General features: G+C 47.2%; 1 protein-coding gene across 1 annotated transcript in view; it reads left to right on the plus strand.

The window, feature by feature from the left end:
- The window catches only part of LOC137522113 (V-set and immunoglobulin domain-containing protein 2-like), a 46,904-nt gene that overhangs the window by 23,660 nt on the left and 2,360 nt on the right, over window positions 1-20,884 (plus strand). Inside the window, exon 5 of the mRNA XM_068242142.1 lies at window positions 17,091-17,238. Within this exon, the coding sequence (XP_068098243.1) occupies window positions 17,091-17,238 (148 nt within the window). The remainder of the gene's footprint in view (window positions 1-17,090; window positions 17,239-20,884) is intronic.

Here is a 20,884-nt window from a genome sequence, read left to right on the forward strand (position 1 = left end):
AGAGACCCCCATGCTTGACTGCCTGGTATCCACAAACATAAGATTCGGATCTGGCACTTCAACGGCAATCGGTGCAGCAAACCGATTGTGATTACGTTCTCTTTCCTCACGGCTCTTCCGTGACACCTCTCCCCAAGGATAGAGGCTTCAGCCAGGCATCCACAAGATGTGTGGCGTCGCCGTTAACCTGCGATATCTGGTCTAGTTCCCCATTGCAACGGGATAGCCCGTCGGCGTTCTGGTGGCGGCTGCCTGCCTTGTGTTGATTCGTAAAGTCGTACTGCTGCAATGACAGGCTCCATCGTAAGAGCTTGCCATTGGTCCCAGCAGTGCGGTTCAGCCAACTCAGGGGATTATAATCGGTAATGATCGTGAAGGAGTGGCCGTACAGATATGACTGCAGCTTCTGTAGAGCCCACACGATTGCTAGGCGCTCATTTTTAGTAGTGGAGTAGGCTACCTCTCGGGGCAGGAGCTTCCGGCTCAGGTAAAGAATAGGGTGTTTGCGACACCGCGTTCGGATGTGGCGTCTGCCAGGACTGCTTACAAGGGCAGGGGGTCAGGTAGGCCATCAGCCAGCCCACGCAAGGGGTCCTTGCTAAGTAGCTGTGGACCTAAGGGAACCCCGCGGGAATCCCTGGATCTTCCCAGCTCTTGACAGAAGGCACATGCCTTGCAGTATTTTGCTACATCCATGTTCATCCTGGGCCAATAAAAATGTTTTTGAATACAGGCAAGTGTCTTGCGGACCCCCAAGTGCCTGGCCAGAGGGCCATCATGTGCGGAGTGCAGCACATGCCCCCTGAATGCACTCGGTACCACAAGCCACTTGGTATTCGCATGAGGGTTACCTGTAGTGGGATGCACAGCCTCGCTGTACAGTCTTCCACCTTTCCAATATACCTTGAAAGCGGCCCCGTCTGCGAGGGGCTCAGAGGCTTGCTGCCTTAGCGCCTCAAGGCTTGGGTCACTTTGTAGTGCTGCTGTGAATGCAGCACTGTCAGTTTCAGCCAGCTGGCTCATGTCACATGAAGTCAGCGGTTGAAAGTTCTCCCTTCTGGGGTCAGCACTGAACGAAGAGTCCGGCACTGAGCCTACAACCCTTGCAGCACTCGCTGTTTCAGCCACCTGGCTCATGTCCCATGAGGCCAGCGGCTGAAAGTTCTCATCGCTGGGGTCAGTACTGAACGAGGAGGTCAGCACTGGGCCCACAATCCTTGCAGCACTCTGGGTGACTGCTAGTACAGGCACAGTAATAGCATTACAATAATTGACATTCTTCACATCATTGACACATGCATTAATGACAGTGACAGGTACAGGAACATTTTCATTACAGACAGTTTGTACATTAAACACAGGTACCTTTGACTCAGGTACTATTGAACCCGGTACCCTTGAACTGGGCACATTCAACCCACCTTCCACTGGTGCTCCCCCCAGTGTGTAAAGTACCTGGTGGTGGGCGTCGAGGCGGTTGTGGCAGGTTCGTAATAGGACACAAGCTTGCCCAAATCAGTACCCAATAACACAGGGACTGGGAGATCATCCACAACCCCAACAACTCTTTCTTGAACCCCCATCCCCCAGTCGAGCTTCACTCTCACTTGGGCTATGTGTGAAAGGGTACCCTTCACTCCAGTAAGGGAAAGGGATCGGTTGGAGCTGATGCTCTCCTTTGGCACAAGGTGTGAGTGAACGAACGTGATGTCTGCTCCGGTGACAATCTTGTCGTTCACTCTAACAGGCTGCTGCTGGTCGGTTCCAGGCGAGTACTCGGAGGAGCTCTGAGACTGGGGTCCATACTGACAGTCTCCTGCGTAACTGTTGCAGCAGGGCCCGTAGGATGCTCAACCTCTGTACGCATAGGATCTTCAGTCTGTGGTTCCCCTCGACTTGAGTCAGATGGGCTGGTGTCCACCTCAGCGGACACATCCCGCTCCCGCAGTTGCTGGGCATCCCATTGATACAAGTCTGTTATCATGTCCTGTTTGTTCTTGCGGAAGGTGTCAATGCCCCACGTTTGACAAAGATTTGCCAGATCTGCTTGGCACATGGTCTTGTAGTCCCCGGACATTTTCACACCAAATAAAATAAAACTTTTGGGGAGGGGTACTGCCTACACAGTCTCTCTGTATATATAAAAAATATATTGCATTCAGCTTCAACCAACGAATTAGTTTGTTTCCCGACAGGGCTGATTTGATAGCGCTATCTGAGATATTTTCAGCACAACACAAAGATCCCAAACACTGCCAAACACTGTCACAAGCCCCCTAGTGGCCGGACCGCACAATGCCTTCCAATCGGTTTCAGCACACAGACCATGCAATCTGTGGTCGCAATCGGTGCACAGAAACCCCTGGGATTTTGGCAGCAGACCGAACAGAAGGGAGCCTGTGAGTTACGGTAATACAAATTATACACTATTTCAGGGTATAATTGCCACCACCTCTGTTACCATAGGACAGAGGAACCCACTGACTGGCTGACTCTAGACCTGCAAATAGAAAATGGTTAAACACACTATTTTATCTAGCTATCAACAATAGTAGCGACTCTTCAGAAGCCAGGGTTCAGTTTTGTGTTGCTTAATAATAGGTGTAGCCGAACAAATAAATGACGTTAGCGTCGTTTATTAAAAATGCAACATAAATAATTAATATATACAGAAAATCATTAAAATCAACAATTATAGAAACATTAGTAGCGCAGTAAAAACATGAAAAGGGAGAAAATACTTAAGTTTGTGGAAATATGTCCTTTCTGGGAAAACTCGTAAAGTTCCTTTGTTTCAGTTCAGGAGCAAAATACAGACAAGATGGCCGCTAACCACATGGTCCTCTGGCTAGCAGCAGCATGCTCTTGTGAAGATGGGATTTGGAGGACAGCCACCCCCTGTATGCACCCTGGTTTTATGGAAGCTAGTTTTGGGGGTGGAACAAAGCCAGCCCCCTCCGGTTCACAAACCAATCACAGTCCATTCCCTCAGAGAGAGATTTAGGTTGAAACTTATAAAACGCTGTAATTCAAAACTGATAAATGCCACATTTGCGCTGATAACAGATTAATATTCCTCAGATTATGACAATTCCTATGACATCAGACTTAATTAGGGTAGAGGGTCCAGTTCCTGAGAAGTTTAATAACTTGGTTGTAGCATACCCCTTTCCCCTCAAGACTGGTATCAAAAGATTCAGCAAGACACTACAAACCCAATGATACAACTCTCATAACTATCCTAGATACTATATTCAGTAAATAGGCAAAAAATCATATACAGCATTTATTTACTCTCTGCTTCTGACGGAGTCAGGCAGTCTGGTCTCATGCTGAGTTTATCCTGTCTCTTCAAAAGGCAGTAACACTTGCCATTTGCTTACTGCTGGAGGGCTTTCACACCTCTGTGTCACTGGCAAGGAAAAGGACTCTTTTGATCCAGTTAATTAACCACACAGGCCTTATCAGAGAGCATACTTGGCTCTCATGAAAATAACTCTGCTAACACCTACGAAGACAGCAGAGACCCCCATGCTTGACTGCCTGGTATCCACAAACATAAGATTCGGATCTGGCATGTCAACGGCAATCGGTGCAGCAAACCGATTGCGATTGCGTTCTCTTTCCTCACTGCTCTTCCGTGACTAGGAGACACACACTAATATTTGAGAAGTGAAATGAAGTTTATTGGATTTACAGAAATTGTGCAATAATCGTTTAAACAAAATGAGGCAGGTGCAAAAATTTGGGCACCACAAAAAAGAAATGAAATCAATATTTAGTAGATCCTCCTATTTCAGAAATTACAGCCTCTAAACACTTTCTGTAGGTTCCAATGAGAGTCTGGATTCTGGTTGAAGGTATTTTGGACCATTCCTCTTTACAAAACATCTCTTGTTCATTCAGGTTTGATGGCTTCCGAGCATGGACAGCTCTCTTTAACTCACACCACAGATTTTCAATTATATTCAGGTCTGGTGACTGAGATGGCCATTCCAGAACGTTGTACTTGTTCCTTTGCATGAATGCCTTAGTGGATTTTGAGCATTGTTTAGGGTCGTTGTCTTGTTGAAAGATCCATCCCCAGCGTAGCTTCAGCTTTGTCACTGATTCCTATACATTTGTCTCCAGAATCTTCTGATACTGAGTGGAATCCATGCATCCCTCAACTTTGACAAGATTCCTAGTACCTGCACTGGCCACACAGCCCCACAGCATGATGGAACCAGCACCATATTTACTGTAGGTATTTTTCTTGGAATATATTTATAGCTAGATGGTGCGCTCCTTGAACCTATATAGCAGCAGTTTACCAGAATACCATATATTTGGATCTCTATAACCAGAGGTTTAGGTGTCACCCCTCAATTGTAAATTCTAACAGGCAAACGGTCTAGCGGTCAACAAAATACCAAAATAGTCTCTCATTGAACAGTTCAATATTAAAGTGTTGCAGTCTTCATAGCATAACAGTCTTTAAATACGCTCACCAGATCAATATGCCAATCAATGAAAGATCAGCTTATGCGTTTTTGGCCAAGCCAGTTACGATGCCTTTCTTCATGCTTGTATCCTGGATCACTCGTAAAAAAACAAGACAAAACACATATGGTGTAGTAGTCTGTACTAGGGCCGCTCCAAATTCCCCCACACACAATCTGCTCACCAGATCTTATGGCCAATCGTAACAGACCGGCAATCTAATTTTTGGCCCAGCCAGTATGTAGTCCCGGTGCCTCTTCTCACCTTCCCAGCAGTCAGACCCTCAGATGTTCATAAAGGGAAAAAACAAGTACAGATGGTGTAGTATGTCACACTATTTTCCCAACACAGTGCCCATGCCCATTGATTGGCATATTGATCTGGTGAGCATATTTAAAGACTGTTATGCTATGAAGACTGCAACACTTTAATATTGAACTGTTCAATGAGAGACTATTTTGGTATTTTGTTAAGCGCTAGACCGTTTGCCTGTTAGTTTTTCTTGGAATGCTGTGTTGTTTTTCCTCCATGCTTAACGCCCCTCTTGTTATGCCCAAATAACTAAATTCTAGTTTTCATCAGTCCACAGCACCTTATTCCAAAATGAAGTTGGCTTGTCCACATGTGCTTTAGCATACCTAAAGTGGCTCGGTTTGTGCTGTGGGAGGAGAAAAGTCTTCCTCTGCATCACTCTCGCATACAGCATCTCTTTGTGTAAAGTGCGCCGAATGGTTGAACAATGCACAGTGACTCCATCTGAAGCAAGATGATTTGGAGGTCTTTGGTGCTGGTCTGTGGGTTGACTCTGACTGTTCTCACCATTTGTCGCTCCTGTCTATGCGAGATTTTTTTTGTCTGCCACTTTGAGCCTTAACTTGAACTGAGCCTGTGGTCTTCCATTTACTCATTATGTTCCTAACTGTGGAAACAGACAGCTGAAATCACTGAGACAGCTTTCTGTATCCTTCTCCTAAACCATGATGGCGAACAATCTTTGTGTTCAGGTCATTTAAGAGTTGTATTGAGACCCCATGTTGCTACTCTTCAGAGAAAATTAAAAGAGGAGGGAAACATACAATTGACTCTCATAATTGGATCCACCTGTAGAGATGGCCCGAACCTCCGATTTTCGGTGTGCGAACTGCGTTCACGAACTTCACGTACTTTGAAAACTAGAAACATTTATGAGGGTCACAAAAGTGATGGAAAAGATGTTTCAAGGGGTCTAACACCTGGTGGGGGGCATGGCGGAGTGGGAAACACTCCAAAAGTTCTCGGGAAAAATCACGATTTGAAGCACAGCAGCGTTTTAAGGGCAGAAATCCCATTGCATGCTAAATTGGAGGCCTAAAGTGCTTTTAAAACATCTTGCATGTGTATACATCAATCAGGGTGTGTAATTAGTGTACTGCTTCACACTGACAGACCAAACTCACTGTGTAACGTACCACAAACAGTTGTTTTTGTAGTGACGCCCGTGCTGGACTGGTGCGCACCATAGCCAGAGTGCAGGCCATGGTGGTTTTCAAGCTCATATGGTCGGGCTGAGGTAACTGAGTGTCCAGCTGATCTAATTTGGTCTGTCCACAATGAAGCAACAACCTTATTATCTATTTTCTTGGGTCAGGTGTGCCCCCCAAACCCAACACACTCATATAGCCGTCGGTCATTGCTTCATTCTGATACGCAAGCCCCTTCACCGCGGCAAGGTAACGATCACGAACCAGAAAAATGATTATAGCGGCCACCTGAAGTCCTGGACCCTGTTGGTGGTGGCGGAGAAGGCAGTCAAGCGGCCAGCAGGCAGAGATACTGTGTGGGGGGACTGACTTAGTCTTGGGGCAGGCAGCAGCGGCCGGCAGGCAGAGAGGTTGTGTGGGGACTGACATAGTCTTCGGGTAGGCAGTAGCCCTCCGGTATCCATGCCTCATTAATTTTGATAAAGATGAGGTACTGAACACTTTTTTGACCTAGGCGACTTCTGTTCTCACTGACAATGCCTCCAGCTGTGCTGAAGGTCCTTTCTGACAGGAAGCTTGAGGCAGGGCAAGCCAGAAGTTGGATGGCATATTGTGACAGCTCTGGCCACAGGTCAAGCCTGCGCACCCAGTAGTCCAGGGGTTCACCGCTGCTCAGAGTGTCTCCATCCACACCTAAGGCCAGGTAGTCGGTTACCTGCCGGTCGAGACGTTGGTAGGGTGGATCGACCGGCAGGATCGGAAAGGGCTAAGGCGAGGTGTTGGACTAAAGAATGTCCGCATGCCCAACATCACCATGAGATCGCTGGAGCATCCTGCCCTTGCCTGCGTGGACATGGGAGGAGGAGGAAGATTACTGGCAGTGGCATCTTTATTCTGTTGTGCTGTGACATCACCCTTAAACGCACTATAAAGCATAGTTGCCAGCTTGTTCTGCATGTGCAGCATCCTTTCTGCCTTCATGTGAGTTGGTAACATGTCCGCCACTTTGTGCCTATACCGAGGGTCTAGTAGCGTGACCACCCAGTACAGCTCATTCCCCTTGAGTTTTTTTTTATAGATGGGTCCCTCAACAGGCTGGACAGCATGAAAGACGGCATCTGCACAAGGTTGGATCCAGACACACTATCCAACTCCTCTTGCTCTACCTCAGTGATGTCAGGTAAGTTCTCCTCCCACCAGCCACGAACAATACCACGGGAGCGTTGAGCAGCACAAGCCCCCTGCAATGCCTGCTGAGGTTGTTCTTCTGCTGCCTCCTTCTCCTCCTCAAAAAAAAACACCTTCCTCATCATCTGACTCCTCTTCCCTGCAAGACTCTTCCTCATCCCCCCTCTGTGCTGCCTCAGGTGTTGAGGAAACATCTTGTTCTGATGAGAATTAATCCTACAATACTTCCTCCTGGAACTGTTCCTGTCCACGCTCATCCACAACACTCTACGCACGGCACGCTCCAGGAAGAAGGCATGCGGGATCAAGTCACTGATGGCACCTTCACTGAGACTCACCATGTTTGTCCTCAAACGGCCGCATGAGCCTGCAGGCATTTCGCATGAGTGTCCAGTACTTCATCAAGAACATCCCCATCTCCCCAGACTGTGTCCTTTGACTGTAGTTGTAGAGATACTGTTTAACGCCTTTCTCCTGTTGTAGCAGGCGAGAGAACATCAGGAGGGTCGAATTCCAGCGAGTCGGGCTATCGCAAGTCAAGCGCCTCACCGGCAAGTAGTTTCTCCACTGAAAATCGGCCAAGCGTGCCATGGCCATGTAAGACTGACTGAAATGCCCACACAACTTCCTGGCCTGCTTTAGGACATCCTGTAAGCCTGGGTACTTAGACACAAATCTCTGGATTACGTGATTGCACACATGTGCCATGCAGGGTACATGTGTCAACTTTCCCAAATTCAAAGCCGAAATGAGATTGCTGTTGTTGTCACACACCACGTTGCCGATTTCCAGTTGGTGCGGGGTCAGCCACTGATCCACCTGTTTGTTAAGAGCAGCCAGGAGAGCTGCTCCAGTGTTACTCTCTTTGAGGCAAGACATGTCTAAGATGGCGTTACACCGTCGTACCTGGCATGCAGCATAGGCCCTGGGGAGCTGGGGCTGTATAGCTGGAGAGGAGATCGCAGCACCAGTAGAGTCGCGCTGCCACTCAGCCAAGGAGGAGGATGACGACAGCGAAGATGATGTAGCAGGAGGAGTAGGAGAAGGAGAGGAGGTGGCAGCAGGCCTGCCTGCAAGCCGTGGAGGTGTCACAAGTTGGTCCGCTGCACAGCCACGTACTCCCTGCTTGCCATCGGTCACGAGGTTGACCCAATGGGCTGTGTAAGTAATATACCTGCCCTGACCGTGCTTGGCAGACCAGGCATCCGTGATCAGATGGACCCTTGACCCAACGCTGTGTGCCAGAGATCACACCACATGCCTTTCTACTTCCCGATACAGTTTGGGTATCGTCTTTTTTGAGAAATAATTGCTGCCTGCTGTCCTCCACTGTGGTGTCCCAATCAGAGGCGCTTTTAGAGGCCAGCTGAACAGCTAATTGCCTAGAGCGCCAGATTTATGGCAGGCGCTTTGAGGGGAAAAAAAGTTTATTTTTCCTGTCCTTAGAGACTGAAAACTTAGGGAACGGAGATAAAAAGTTCTAATGAAAGCCTTTGCTGTTCAGGCTCAAATAAGGAATCTACAAACCTTTTGTCTACAACACTTTGTATGGCATTCCCTAATGTTGGTGTTATCTCGAGATCTAGAGTGTGTCTGTGTGACTCCTGTCCTGCCCGCCCCTCCTTATGACTTGAAAAGAAGAGAGTAGGATGGTGTCTGTGTGCATTCCAGAATGGACTAGCCAGGAGGAAGGAGGGAGATTTTCTCCCAGGTTGCTGGTACAATATATAAGGCAATGTGAAGCACTAGGCTGGTTGAGGGAAATAAATGTACAATTTGATGGCAAGCTGGTAAATGTACACAGCATGATGCAGAAGTAAAATAAAGAAAATAAATCAAAAAATAAAGAAAAAAAATGAACTTAGAAAACAAAACAAAAAAAAACTTGCACTACACTCAGCTAATCAATCACCTCTCTCACTCTGTCAAACGCTAAGCCTGCGGCCTGGCTGGCTCCGTCTCACCCTCTCCACACAGCAACTACTAGTACACTACACTACAATCTATCACTCAAACTAACAATCTACGGTCACTCTCTCACAAATACACCTAGCTAGCTACTACTAATATAGCTCACACTCAATGTAATTCTCTCTCACAGTCTTTAAAGGGACTCCGAGCAGTGCAGAAACTATAGAAAGATGCATATCATTTTAAAGCTCTCTTTCTCCTCTTTCCAATGATATATAAACCGCCACCCTACGCCTTTTAGTTTTTGCTATTTGCGCGATCGAAATTGCCGCGGCCGGGATTTCGATCGCGAAAATAGAGAAAACTAAAAGTCGTAGGGCCGCAGTTTATGTGTCGTCAGAAAGAGGAGAAAGATAGCTTTAAAATGATATCCATCTTTCCATAGCTGCATTGTATTACACAGGGCGACTTTTCTCAAAGTCAGCAGCTCCATTCACTTTGGTTCTGTCACTCCTACCCCTTCCCCAATAAAGTTTTTGGCCCCAAAGCAATGGAGCGAGAACAGCAGCAATTTCCTGCCACTCCTAAAAGAAAATGGAGTGATGGTGTTGTTGGTGGATCACGTCAAGTACGCGATCAGGTTGAGGGTGGCAGAAGCAGCAGCAGGAAGCGTTCCCCCCCGGTCAGAGATGTCTTCCCTCTGTTCGGACGCAGGAAAATTTTGACAGAGCAGCAGGCGAACAGAGTTGTTGATTATTTAGTTCAGGAACCCTCTACCCAGTCTGAGGAACTTGAAGCTAGTTGCAGCAGCACCAGTAGTGGCCAGGTTCCTCTTGGCCAGAACCCGACTGCAGCTGCTTCTCTTGACGAGGTTGCTTCCTCCCAGTACTCTCCTCCAGAAGTAAAGCACACCTACGTCGATGAGGGAGATGTGGAGAAGAGTTAAGAGGAGACATTGGAGGAGACCATGGGACCAAGGTCCCAAGAAGTGGTGGGTTCTGTGGTGACAGAAATGGCCCCTGTGTTTTCTTCATCCAGTAGTAATCCATCACAACTGAGAGCTTGTGTCACCACCAATCTACATCACCACCAGTCAACTACAGAGGTGTTTCGTGGCCAGGTGGAGTTTCCAGAAGAGTCTCTTATGGGTTCCAGTGATTTGGTTGAACTGGATGATGTTTTGGATGATGAGGCGGCTGATCCACCGTTGCCATCTGGTGGGTTAGGCACTAGCAGGCATGAGCAGCATGGATAAAAAGAGCAGATGGTTGGCCAGCAGCCTGCAAGTGCTTTACCGTCTGTCAGTACCTACCAGTCCAATGCTGAGCAACAACGTGCTGGAACAGGTCACACCACTGCTCCACGTGCATGCACATCCCCTGCATGGCATTATTTTACTTTTCTGGAAGAGGATGAATCCAGGGCAGTTTGTTCTGTGTGCCATAAATCGGTGAGCAGAGGCAAATCGGGCACCGGGCTCAGCACTTCAGGGCTGATAAGCCATCTGCGCAACCACCACAGACGGGAGTTTGAATATGTAAAGAATTACAATAAGATGGGTGGAGGAAAAGCAGCAGCAACAGGCCCCTCCTCTTCTTTTTCTACTCGTCCTGTCCCCTATCTAACCTGCTCAGTCCCATTCTAGTTCAAATCCCTCTGCATGCCAGTCTGGAAGAGGACTCCAGACCTCGGCAAGCACCTCATCATCACCCTTGTTGGTTTCCTCATAATCACCAGTGTTCCAGCATCAGGCCTCTGTGCCAGAAATGTTGCAGAGGAAGCGGATGCTCCCTGCAACTGATCTGTTTGTTGTGAAAAATAATGCGCTCCTGGCAAGGATGTTGAGCCAACAGCTGCTGCCCTACCAGTTTGTGGACTGTGCCCCCTTCCGCAGACTGATGAACAGTGTTTCTCCACAATGGTGGATTCCCAGCCACCATTATTTTGCCAGGAATGCTATCCTTGCCCTTCACCAGCACATTGTGGAGCGTGTTTAGGCCGGTCTATGGATCATGCTGTCGGTGGCAAGGTGCACGTCACTATGGATGGATGGAGCAGCAGGCATGGGCAGAAAAAGTATCTAACCGCCCATTGGGTCACCCTCCATGGTGCTGCTGAGGAGGGTGCAAGATCTGGGGCATCTCAGCTGGTGGTGCCGCCACGTGGGTTGAAGGGGAGGCCTGTTCTACTTCCCTCTGCTACCTGCTCTGTCCAAGGCCAGTCCGCCGTTGCTGAGCCTCCCAGCAAGTGGTCCCGCTCCTACACTGGTATGACGCACCATTAAAGGGATATTGTAGGGGGTCGGGGGAAAATGAGCTGAACTTACCCAGGGCTTCTAATGGTCCCCCGCAGACATCCTGTGTTGGCGCAGCCACTCACCGATGCTCCGACCCCGCCTCCGGTTCACTTCTGGAATTTCTGACTTTAAAGTCAGAAAACCACTGCGCCTGCACGCCCGTGTCCTCGCTCCCGCTGATGTCACCAGGAGTGTACTGCGCAGACACAGACCATACTGGGCCTGCGCTGTGCGCTCTTGATGACATCAGCGGGATCGAGGACACGGCAACGCCGGCGCAGTGGTTTTCAGACTTTAAAGTCTGAAATTCTAGAAGTGAACCGGAGGCGGAGCCGAAGCATCGGTGAGTGGCTGCGCCAACACAGGATGTCTGCGGGGGACCGTTAGAAGCCCCGGGTAAGTTCAACTCATTTTCCCCCGACCCCCTACAGTATTCCTTTAATGCCAAGCAATGCTGAAACTCAAATCCATGGACGAGAACAGGCAAACCGGATCTGTAATCCTTGCAGCCTTACAGGATCAGATTCGGCAGTGGCTTTTCCCCTGAAAACTGGACACAGGTGTAGTGGTGTCTGACAATGGTACCAACATGCTGGCCGCCATTTCGGAAGGTGGCTACACTCACTTACCTTGCTTTGCCCACGTCTTCAATCTTGTAGTCCAGAAATTTCTACGAACTTTTGATGGGTTGAAGGATGCTGTGGCCTCAGCACGAAAAGTGTCAGCCCACATCTGTCACTCCGCAACCGCGGCCTTGAAACTGCTGCAGTGCCGCCATAGCCTGCCGCAGCACAGGTTTATTTCTGATTGTCCGATGCGGTGGAACTCCACCCTCCAGATGCTGGAGAGGTTGTGGGAGTAGCGAATGGCGGTCAGGCTATACCTGTCTCAGACATCTTGCTCCAGAACAGGGCCACTGGACTACATTACTGGGGACCAGTGGCAGCTGATTGGACAGGTCTGTAAAGTGTTGGAACCATTTGAGCAGGCAACAAAATTGGTCAGTGAGGAGCACTGCAGCATATCAGAAGTGCTCCCTATTATCTTCATGCTGAACAAGGCTCTTGACAAAGTGCTCGGACAGGGGGAGGAAGCCCTACTGAACAGTGGCCAGTCAAGTGGGGGAGTGAGTGAGCATGCTCAAGTCCTGGATGAGAAGGCAGAGCTTGTGGAAGCGGAAGAGCCCGGTGGTGGGAAGAAGATGCTGATGATGTGGAGCTGGAGCATGATGACAGTTCTGACAGCCAGGAAGAGGTAATTAATGGCAGACATCTCTTCCCTATGGCTGCGCATATGATCCAGTGCCTCCGTAAGGACCCCCAGATTAAAACTTTAGAATCAAGGCTCGACATGTGGGTGGCCACCATCTTAGATCCCTGGTGCAAGGGGAAAATGCGGCAGTTCATACCCCCCTCCCAAGCAAACGCCAGGATGCCCTTCTTTGTTGGGTAGAAGATGTGTTTCCTGAACCTGTATCCCAGGCCCAAGCTACCAAGCCTCATCATACTCAGCAAAGGTCTGGTGCCCCCACTCCCAGCAGCAGCACCAATAGCCAATCTGTGAACCTGCTGAGTATGTTGAAGAAATTTTATCAGCCAATGCCAGATGCACCACCAGTGGGCAAAGTAGGGTCCAACATCGGCAGGCCCGTATGGTGACTGATTACTTGGGGTCGGCCAGTGCTCCAGACAATATGGAGAATAATGATGACCCCATGGAGTATTGGACAAAACAACTGGATACCTGGCCTGAACTCGCTCAGTATGCACTGGAGGTTCTTGCATGCCCTGCCGCCAGTGTTCTTTCTGAGGGAGTATTTAGTGCTGCAGGTGGGGTGGTCACCGACCAACGGACCCGTTTGTCCACAGACAATGTGGACATATTAACATTCATAAAAATGAGAATGACATTCATAAAAATAAGAATGAGTCATGGATCAGTGATGATTACAAGGCCCCTCTCACTGATTCACGATGAAGATTGGACAGCCTAAATTAAAATTTTGCTGTAATGACTGCCATGGAACCACCTCTAGGTCCCATGGCCTACGACAACTCCTGCTGCTCCAAACAAAAATTGTAATGACTGCCTTGGAACCACCTCTAGGTCCCATGGCCTACGACAACTCCTGCTGCTCCAAAAAATAAATTGTAATCAGGATTGTGATTCAGCCACCACTAAAGCCAAAGATATCAGCAGGACTGCCAGGGGAATTGGTATTTGTTTAAAAGGAAACATCCATTATGTTCCCTTTAACATTGTGGAAATGGTTTCGCCGGAATTGCGGAATTCCGCAGAATACTGCAGGGATCCGCCGAATGTTACGGTTACGTAATTTTGTTACCGCGGAATCCGGAATTTCCATGATATCGGAAATTGCCTGTTCCGATCATCCCTAGTCTCAAACACCTCCCAAACTGCATCAACAGCAGGTACTTCATCATCCTCCTCCTCACACGTTACATCCATAGTGTCCCCTAACTCAGACATATGAGGTGGTGTAACTTGCTTAGCGCCTTCATCTTGTTGTAACAATAATGGCTTGAATCAGTGATTTCCCCACCAAATAACTCCTGCAAAGTGTAAAATGTAGTGGATGTGGTACTTGTAGTAGCGCTGGTGGCTGCGGAAGATGAGGTGTTCTGTGTTAAATAGTCAACCATGTCCTGACAATCTTGGGAGTTGATGGCACGTGCCTTCTTTTGAGCACTGTACTTTGGGCCAGGGCCGCACAAAATCACGTCAGCACGACCTCGAACAGACCTACGTGCGCTCACGTAGGTATAGGTATGTAGGTGCACTAAACAATGAACAGGTGGAGTGATTGGGATTACAGATGTGCAGCTGCCTGTCTCTCTCACACACACACACACACACACACACACACACACACACACACACACACACACACACACACACACAAACACAGGTACCGTGAACAGGTGCAATGACTGGTGGTATTAACAATGCGTGCGCTCACATAGGTATAGGTAGGTAGGTGCACTGAACAGTGAACAGGTGCAGTGATTAATATTACAAATGTGCAGCTGCCTGTCACACATAGGTACCGTGAACAGGTGCAATGACTGGTGGCATTAACAATGCGTGTGCTCACGTAGGTATAGGTAGGTAGGTGCACTGAACAGTGAACAGGTGCAGTGATTGGTATTACAAATGTGCAGCTGCCTGTCACACACACACACACACACACACACACACACACACACACAGGTACCCACAGGTACCATGAACAGGTGCAATGACTGGTGGTATTAACAATGCCTGCGCTCATGTAGGTATAGGTAGGTAGGTGCACTGAACAGTGAACAGGTGCAGTGATTGAGATTACAAATGTGCAGCTGCCTGTCACACACACACACAGGTACCGTGAACAGGTGCAATGACTGGTGGTATTAAGAATGCATGCGCTCACATAGGTGTAGGTAGGTAGGTGCACTAAACAGTGAACAGGTGCAGTGATTGGGATTACAAAGTACAGCTGCCTGTCACACACACAGGTAGTCACTGAATGTGCTGGGCCTGGCAGTGGCACAGTAGGAATTACCAAGGCTGTCTATACAACACAAGTGTCTGTGGGACACACACACAAAAAATAGATCACAAGAACAAGATTAGCTCTCAAAAGAGCTGTTGAGGGGTGCTTTTTTAGCAATAAGAATCAGCAAGGAGCAAGCTAACAAGCCAACAAGAGCCTAACTAAGCTTTCCCTATAGCTCTCTCTGCAGCAGCAGCAGCAACTCTCCCTTCTCTAATTACAGCAGGCACACGAGTGAGTCCAATGCCTGACGCTGCCTGCCTTCTATAAGGGGATGGGGCTCCAGGAGGGAGTGTAGCCTGATTGGCTACAATGTGCCTGCTGACTGTCATGTAGAGGGTCAAGGTTGGGGGCGAATCGAACTTCCGGAAAAGTTTGCGGTTCTCCGCGATCGCGAACCCCCGGAAGTTCGCCGGTTCCCGTTTGCCAGCGAACCGTTCGGGCCATCTCTATTCACCTGTGCATGGAGGTCAGGGGTCATTGAGCATACTAAGCCAATTTGAGTTCCAAAGGTTTTGGAATCAATAAAATGACCTACAGGAAGCGTTTAGAGGCTGTAATTTCTGCAAAAGGAGGATCTACTAAATGTATTGATTTCATTTATTTTTTGTGGTGCCCAAATTTATGCACCAGCCTAATTTTGTTTAAACAGTTATTGCACAATTTCTGTAAATCCAATAAACTTCATTTCACTTCTCAAATATCACTGTGTGTGTCTCCTATATGAAATATTTAGCTGACATTTTTTATCATAACAACCAACAATTTATACAGGAAAATCATGATGATTAACAAGGTTGCCCAAACTTTTGCATCACACTGTGCATATAGGGATTTAATGATTTGTAAAACATCACATTCTGCATTGATTTACATTCTTCACAGCACTCCAACATTTTTGGAACTGTGGTTAGTGTTCCCTATATTTATTCTTATGTTATATGCATGGAAGTCATTTCATGGTATTTGAGGCGCAATTTTTTTTTCTTACTAGCTTTTATACAGCCCTTGCTTTAGCTGGGAGTTAGCAAATTGTGTGTTTTGCAGTTAGCATTCAGTTCAGAGGCAGTGGGGGTGAATTCCCTGGGGGTGAGAGGTCTAGGGCCCACCCGCACTTCCCTCTGGTTTGGTGGCCCCAGCCAGTGAGAGAGACTGGGGCCCCCGGCTGTCGTGCGAACCAGTGTTTGTGACTTGTCTTGTATGTAGTAGTGATCTTTCGTATTCTTTTTCTGCACGTATGAACAGTGCAAAATAGCACCTCTCTTGGTCTTTAGGGCTCTTTTCCATGGACAGTTGAACTGTGTGCTCAGCAAGCAGTTACTAGGAAGCAGTGAGCAGTTACCAGGCAGCAGCAAGCAGTTATGACAGTTTGAGAGGCATTTCACTGCCTATCAACTGTCTGTGGAAAAGAGGCCTAAGCTAGGTTTAAAACTCAGTGCTCTGTATCTGGTCTTATTTAAAGTGCACCTGAATTCTTGCATAGGACAGAAAGAAAACATAGAGAAATGGACTCTTTGGGCTTGATTCACAAACCCGTGCTGTTAGTACGGGCGTGCTAAAGTTAGCACGTGAAGTGCTGCTCGCCTGACTTTTGCGCACGCAAAGTGCCGCGATTGTGGACATTTGCGTGCGATAACGCAGACTTTTGCATGGAAAAGTCTGCGTTATCACACTAAAATGTCCACAATCGCACCACTTTGCGTGCGCAAAAAGTCTGCGAGCGGCACTTCGCGTGCTAACTGTTTAGCACGCCCGTGCTAACAGTTGGCACGGGTTTGTGAATAAAGCCCTTTATGTATTAAGAGAGTTTAGCCTGTCTAATTTCCCATAATCTGTGACTAATCACAAGTGTAATTTGATCTCTCAGCTGTGTCAGCTCAGGAATTTTGGCAGTCCTTGCAGAGCAGCTAATTTGTAAACACAGGATGTTAACTTTATGTCTGCTTAGATGAAAGGAGGAAGTAGACACACTGCAGATTTTTTGCAGGATTTGTATAAGCTGTAACAAAGAAACATTTTTATTTAAAGGTTATTATGCTGTTGCTAATCGTTTAGAGCAGAGAGGAAGCTCTGAGATCAGGTCCGTTTTAAAATAGGAACTCTTTCTATGACACTTATACACGTGTGGCTAATGTTTAACTAGGGTAAAGTTTTCCTGTTTGGGATGTCTGATTAATGTGCTTCTCTGTGTTCCTAGGCATTGCAGAGGCCGGAGCCGTAGCGGGCGCAGTGGTGGGAGTTCTGCTGGCACTATTGCTGATCACAGCCCTTGTCCTCTACTTCCTGTGCTACAGAAAGAAGAAAAAAGATGTTCCAAGACCAGACTATCCTGGCAATGAGATAAGGTTGGCAGAGAGATCCAGATCCTTGATCCAGGCACTTAGTTCTTCTATTTATTACTGTGGAAACATTTCTTGGCTATGTTAATTCTACAAAAATGAGAGAAAAACAGTGTCCTAGCCAGCCAATCAGATTCCATCTTTCAGACTCCCACATGTTGCAGAAAACTGTAATCTAGTACCTTAGTGTTGTGATCCACAATATACAATACAATACAATACAATAACATTTATATAGCGCTTTTCTCCCATAGGACTCAAAGCGCTTAGGCTCTCTCAGATTCAGTAATTAGTAGGATGAAGTATTCACACAACAAAAGTTATATTTCTGCAAATGCCAAACTAAACAGGTGGGTTTTCAGTCTGGATTTAAACATGTCCAGGGATAGAGCTGTCCTGATCTGTTGAGGTAAGGAGTTCCAAAACGTAGGGGCAGCATGACAGAAGGCTCTGGGACCAAAAGTTTCCAAGTGGACTCTGGGTATGACTAGATTATTAGAACCTGTTGATCTGAGAATGCGGGGATTGCTACGCAGCTGCAACATATCTTTCATGTATCCAGGGCCTAAATTATTCAGGGATTTAAATGTCAGTAGGCCGATCTTGAATAGGACCCTCCATTCTATAGGTAGCCAGTGAAGGGAGTGCAGGACTGGCGTTATGTGGCAGTGACGGGGTTGGTTGGTTAGCAGTCTGGCAGCAATATGGGGTTCAGAAGACAGTAATGATTTCATAGTGCTCACGTTTTGTAATTCTAGTCAGCACAAAATTATTTCCAGAACACCCTCTGAACAACCAGAATATTAAATACACCTGCTTACAATTGTATAGATTACCCCTTGTGCTGCCATTGCCAATACAGCTCTGAACCTTTGAGACATGGGCCCTCATTCAATTGAATTAACTTTTCTCATGACTTTTCTCAAAAGAGCTTAATCAATAAAATACTGTCAACCCTCAGTAAGTAAAAGTGTACTTAAAATAAGTTGCCTTGCCCCTGTTTAACTTAAAGGGATACTGTAGGGGGGTCAGGGGAAAATGAGTTGAACTAACCCGGGGCTTCTAATGGTCCCCCGCAGACGTCCTGTGCCTGCGCAGCCACTCACCGATGCTCCAGCCCCGCCTCCGGTTCACTTCTGGAATTTCAGACTTTAAAGTCTGAAAACCGCTGCGCCTGCGTTGCCGTGTCCTCGTTTCCCCTGATGTCACCAGGAGCGCACGGTGCAGACACAGACCATACTGGGCCTGCCCAGTATGCTCCTGGTGACATCAGCGGGAGTGAGGACACCGCAACGCAGGCGCAGTGGTTTTCAGACTTTAAAGTCTAAAATTTCAGAAGTGAACCGGAGGCAGGGCCGGAGCATTGGGGAGTGGCTGCGTGGGCACAGGATGTCTGCGGGGGACCATTAGAAGCCCCGGGTAACTTCAACTAATTTTACCCCGACCCCCCCCCCCCCCCTACAATATCCCTTTAAATAGTTTTTGGTACTAAGGTGATATCCCGTCAACTGGGACATAGTCTAGTCAATGCTGCCATTAGCGGAGAGAAAATCAGGTCAGCTGTGTTGGCACTCCATCCACTGCTGATACTTACAGTGGGATGCGAACGTTTGGGCAATGTTGTTAATCGTCATGATCTTCCTGTATAAATTGTTGGTGGTTACGATAAAAAATGTCAGTTAAATATATCACACAGGAGACACGCACAGTGATATTTGAGAAGTGAAAGGAAGTTTATTGGATTTACAGAAATTGTGCAATAATTGTTTAAACAAAATTAGGCTGGTGCATAAATTTGGGCACCACAAAAAATTAATGAAATGAATATATTTAGTAGATCCTCCTGTTGCAGAAATTACAGCCTCTAAACGCTTCCTGTAGGTTCCAATGAGAGTCTGGATTCTGGTTGAAGGTATTTTGGACCATTCCTCTTTACAAAACATCTCTAGTTCATTCAGGTTTGACGGCTTCCGAGCATAGACAGCTCTCTTTAACTCACACCACAGATTTTCAATTATATTCAGGTCTGGGGACTGAGATAGCCATTCTAGAACATTGTACTTGTTCCTCTGCATGAATGCCTTAGTGGATTTTGAGCAGTGTTTAGGGTCGTCGTCTTGTTGAAAGATCCAGCCCCGGCGCAGCTTCAGCTTTGTCACTGATTCCTGGACATTGGTCTCCAGAATCTGCTGATTCTGAGTGGAATCCATGCGTCCCTCAACTTTGACAAGATTCCCAGTCCCTGCACTGGCCACACAGCCCCACAGCATGATGGAACCACCAGTCCACCACCATATTTTACTGTAGGTAGCAGGTGTTTTTCTTGGAATGCTGTGTTTTTCCTCCATGCAGAACAGGGCTTGTTATGCTCAAATAACTAAATTTTAGTTTCTGCAGTCCACAGCACCTTATTCCAAAATGAAGCTGGCTTGTCCAAATGTGCTTTAGCATACCTCAAGCGGCTCTGTTTGTGCTGTAGGTGGAGAAAAGGCTTCCTCTGATATAGCATCTCCTTGTGTAAAGTGTGCCAAATGGTTGAACGATGCACAGTGACTCCATCTGCAGCAAGATGATGTTGTAGGTCTCTGTGTTGGTCTGTGGGTTGACTGACCGTTCTCACCATTCGTCGGTTCTGTCTATCTGAGACTTTTCTTGGTTTGCCACTTCAAGCCTTAACTTGAACTGAGCCTGTGGTCTTCCATTTCCTTAATATGTTCCTAACTGTGGAAACAGACAGCTGAAATCTCTGAGGCAGCTTTCTGTATCCTTCCCCTAAACCATGATGGTGAACAATCTTTGTCTTCATATAAAAGGTAGAAAACCGAGAGCCCAATATAGTGTAGCTTGTATTGGAGGAGTGTGAATGATAATGATGAAACGTAAGTATTGTACTTACAAACCAGGGTTACCTCCAAGGCAACCACTGAAAAGGCAGGTGGGGAGACCAAGCCTGTCCCCACTCAGGATTAAGACGTCGCTCTCTGTGGATAGAGGAAAAAAAGAGGGTGTACCACCCTTCCACCAAGGGTGGATTCTTGATGTGTAGAGCTGTACAGAGGCGCCAGTAGGATAAAAGTCACTAAAACGTTTAAAACGTTCGGGATGCGGTGGTGGACCAGCCAACCCAAAACACACACAGGTACTGTCGATTCAAGTAATAAATAATTTATTTATATACTCCAAAGACAAGTTGCAACGCGTTTCACGGGCAAAATCCAGCTTCCTTAGGCAATAAACAACAGGAGTGATACACAGCACGGAGTCCAAAATACGCTTGGCACCTCAGAGCCTGCTGCAAAGGGAGCCTCTCTGCCGAATCTTGCAGTTAGTCTGGCACTGTTATTGGCCTGAGGAAGCGGGCTCTGACCCACGAAACGCGTTGCCTGCGCTGCTAATAAAAACCTTTGTTATTACAAAGATTTTTTCGTCATTGAGGTAAGCTATCTCAAAGTTATTTTTCGTTTTAAACTGTTTTTAGATGCTTTTATACTTCACCAGGGTGCCTCTTATACCCTTATTTTATTTAACCACTTCCTGAAAAACATTTATCAAAGTCATTATTGTGCACCATCAATGTAAATAATGAACTGTTAAAAGTCTGAATATTCAGCTAAAGTGCACATTTGAACCCTTTAACACGTGGCATGAAGGG

This window comes from Hyperolius riggenbachi, chromosome 6 (genome assembly GCF_040937935.1).
Source record: "Hyperolius riggenbachi isolate aHypRig1 chromosome 6, aHypRig1.pri, whole genome shotgun sequence".
In the NCBI taxonomy this organism is placed as follows: Eukaryota; Metazoa; Chordata; class Amphibia; order Anura; family Hyperoliidae; genus Hyperolius; species Hyperolius riggenbachi.